The sequence below is a fragment of the Microtus ochrogaster genome, chromosome 1, assembly GCF_000317375.1.
Source record: "Microtus ochrogaster isolate Prairie Vole_2 chromosome 1, MicOch1.0, whole genome shotgun sequence".
In the NCBI taxonomy this organism is placed as follows: Eukaryota; Metazoa; Chordata; class Mammalia; order Rodentia; family Cricetidae; genus Microtus; species Microtus ochrogaster.
The window spans coordinates 38,793,469-38,796,404 of record NC_022009.1 but is presented as its reverse complement, the minus strand read 5'-3'; the positions used below and the strand labels follow the sequence as shown (position 1 = coordinate 38,796,404).

At 42.6% G+C, this 2,936-nt stretch overlaps 1 protein-coding gene across 11 annotated transcripts in view; it reads right to left on the bottom strand.

Annotated features, from left to right (window-relative positions):
* Unc79 (unc-79 homolog, NALCN channel complex subunit) overlaps positions 1-2,936 on the bottom strand; it is a 244,519-nt gene that overhangs the window by 107,898 nt on the left and 133,685 nt on the right. For all 11 annotated transcript variants that reach the window (XM_026780832.1, XM_026780863.1, XM_026780869.1 and 8 more), the window contains 2 exons: positions 1,558-1,637; positions 1,318-1,466 (listed from right to left, as the gene is read on the bottom strand). In XM_026780832.1, coding sequence (XP_026636633.1) covers positions 1,318-1,466; positions 1,558-1,637 — 229 coding nt within the window. The remainder of the gene's footprint in view (positions 1-1,317; positions 1,467-1,557; positions 1,638-2,936) is intronic.

Sequence of the window (2,936 nt, the reverse complement as noted above, 5' to 3'; positions counted from 1 at the left end):
AGAGAGAGAGAGAGAAAGTACACTTGCCCAAGAGTGGAGGCCAGAGGTTGTCCTTAAGTGTTTTCCTCTGTTGCTTTCCACTTTCCTTCTTGAGACAAGGTTTCTGGTGTACCTGCACTTCATGGTTTTAGCTAGACTGATTGGGTAGTAAGCCCACAAGTCTGGCTTGTCTCTGCCTTGCAGAGTGCTGGGGTTATAAATGCCTTGCCTGGCTTTTGTGTGGATGCTGGGAATCCACACTCAGGCTCCCATGCTTACACAGCATGCTCTTTATCCTCTAAGCCATTCTCCTGAACCCAAAAGTACACAAAATTAAACAATAAAATATCTGTCACCCTTATCATTCATTCCTTCTCAACTAGACTAAAAAATTCCCCAAAGCACTAGAATAGTATTATGATAAATAAAAATAAAATAAGTCATTATATTCATTGACTGCATAAATAAATGAGAAATAAGTAAGAGCAGAGCCTCAACTGTTTTTGTTGCAATGCAAGAAGAAGCCTTTTTAAGGATCAGACTAGCCTCCTACTTACAAAATGATCTTTTTTTCTGGCTTGTCTCCAGGAAGTCTATAATAGTTATTTGAAGGTTCTCAGAAAGAAAGCATCATAAACCTAGGGCACTATTTTATTATTATTCTCAAAATGCCTCTATCTCTTGAAAGCAAGGCTAATGGCACCCAGAGGATTCAGTATCTGCCAGCATTTCGAGTAAGATTAGTATCTTACAAAAATCACACTTGGCAGCATTATTCGCCACTGGCATTTTTCTAGGGTCTACTATATTCATAATTCAGCCAACAACTGAACATCATAGAACAATCCTTACCTGTCTGGCCCAGCAGAATCTAATAAGCAAACATTGCTGTCCTCCTGCTGGCATACTGAGACAAAATACATGGAAGCAGAGCTGAGTGTGGTGCCCCAGGAGACAAAAGCAAGGGGTCTCTGAGTTCAAGGCCACCCTGATCTAATGAGTTAGGCTAGCCAGGGATACACAGTGAGACCCTTCCTGCTAAAACAAAAACAGGCCTAGTGGTTGGTGGCACACACCTTTAATCCCAGTGCTCGGGAGACAGAGGTTGGTCTTAAGACAGAGCCAGTTCCAGGACAGCCAGGGCTACGAGGAGAAACCTGTCTAGAAACGCCCCCTTAAAGAAAAAAACTAACAAACAAAACTAGGAAGTAAGTGAGTTTCTTTATCAAATTACTGTTCTGAGAGAGAAAGGTCAAATAAAATAGAGTGAGTCTTACTCTTGCTTTAGTTCTTAAAACTGAAACCCAAAACGTAAACAAAAATGTGAACAGCACGTACCTTGCAATCAACATGTGGTCCTGGATGTAGGCTAAAAACTGAGGATGGTCTTTCCTCGCAGAGTATAAACATTCTCCGTGCAGACAGAGAATCTTTAAGCAATTGAGCATATTAAAAAGAATGTCTGGCTCTTCAAACTTAGCCATTTCCTATGCAAAGAACACACAGTTACTGTGTTTTCCAAAACAACAAATAGTTCCAAAGCCAAACCAAATATTCAAATATTTCAGAAAAATCTACCTGGAAAATGGTATATATTAGTCTCAGCGTTACTGGAAGCTGTTGGTAGCAAAATTTTCTTTCCGTGTCGTTCTTTATTGCTATGAAAACACAATTACACAAAGGTTAGCCCAGCTCCTTCCCTCCCATCATTCATCAGTTCATCAGGGTCAGGGAACCAGAGAGGGGTAAAGGGGTAGAGAATGCATTACATGTTTGTAGATGCTTTTCACTTCGTTTTTTAATATTATCATGTGCCCACTTGGTATGGTAGATCACGCCTTTAATCCCAGCATTTGGGAGGCAGAGGCAGGTAGATCTCTGTGAGCTCAAGTTCAGCTTGGTCTTCATAGTGAGTACCAGGACATAGCAAAACCCAGAGAGAGAGAGAGAGAGAGAGAGAGAGAGAGAGAGAGAGAGAGATCCTTAGCATGTGCCCTTCTGTGAGGAAATAGAGGAAACCTAAATCAAAGACTCTCAGCTTCCCTTTTTCACGGCAGAGCTTCCATGTTACCCCAGTGTCTTCAGCTGCCTGAACCACCCCAGACCCTGCCTGTGCTCCTGTGGGGGAATGGACCTGGGGCTGGCAGGGTGTGCCCTCATTAATTAAAAGGAGACAGGAAGGTATGGAAGAGAGGGGTGCAGGTTGATGAGCTCCTAAGGAGAGTTTATGATACAGACTGGTAAACAAGGCCTTTGAAACAGACGATGGTTTTCAAACGCAAACACTGCTCCTGGATGTCTCTTCTCGGGAGGTTCTCTAATCTCTGCCGCGACAACGGGGCAACACTACAGTGTTCATACAGGCAAGCTCAAGTTACCAGGTTAGCCAGATACCAAAACTAGTGGAATAGTATAGCACAGAGGGAGGAGGGGTTCTCAAGACCCTCACCCCTAGCAAAGGAGATTTTGACATTTGATGGCTTTGGGCAGGAGGAAGAGTCAGTTTTCTGGAAGAGTGTGGTCTGTCTTGCCCAGTAGATGGTCTCACACATGAGTACATGCCCTGCACAAACTGAAGTCTATGGGATAGAAAAAAAAAAGAGTTGGAGCAATGGGAAGGTTGGGGATGGGTTTAGGAGGAGTTACAGAGGGGAGGGATGAATGTGATCAAAATACATGGTAAGAAATTTTCAGTGTTAATAAAAATATTATGTATTTTTTTAAAACTCCTGCAAGATGGGCCAAATAATGTGCCACTGTAAGTTGTGGCAATTCCTAGCATCAGAGACAATGACAGCCAAATCTCTTGGCTGATACATCAGTGAGTTTCGTGATGATCTTCTACTCAAAGGCGCTTTATACATTGTTATCAGCGCCCAGCTCTGTTATGGTTGATGTGAAAGTGAACATACAATTTTGGCAGTAGACATGTGTCTACAAGAAATCTTTCCTAAGCC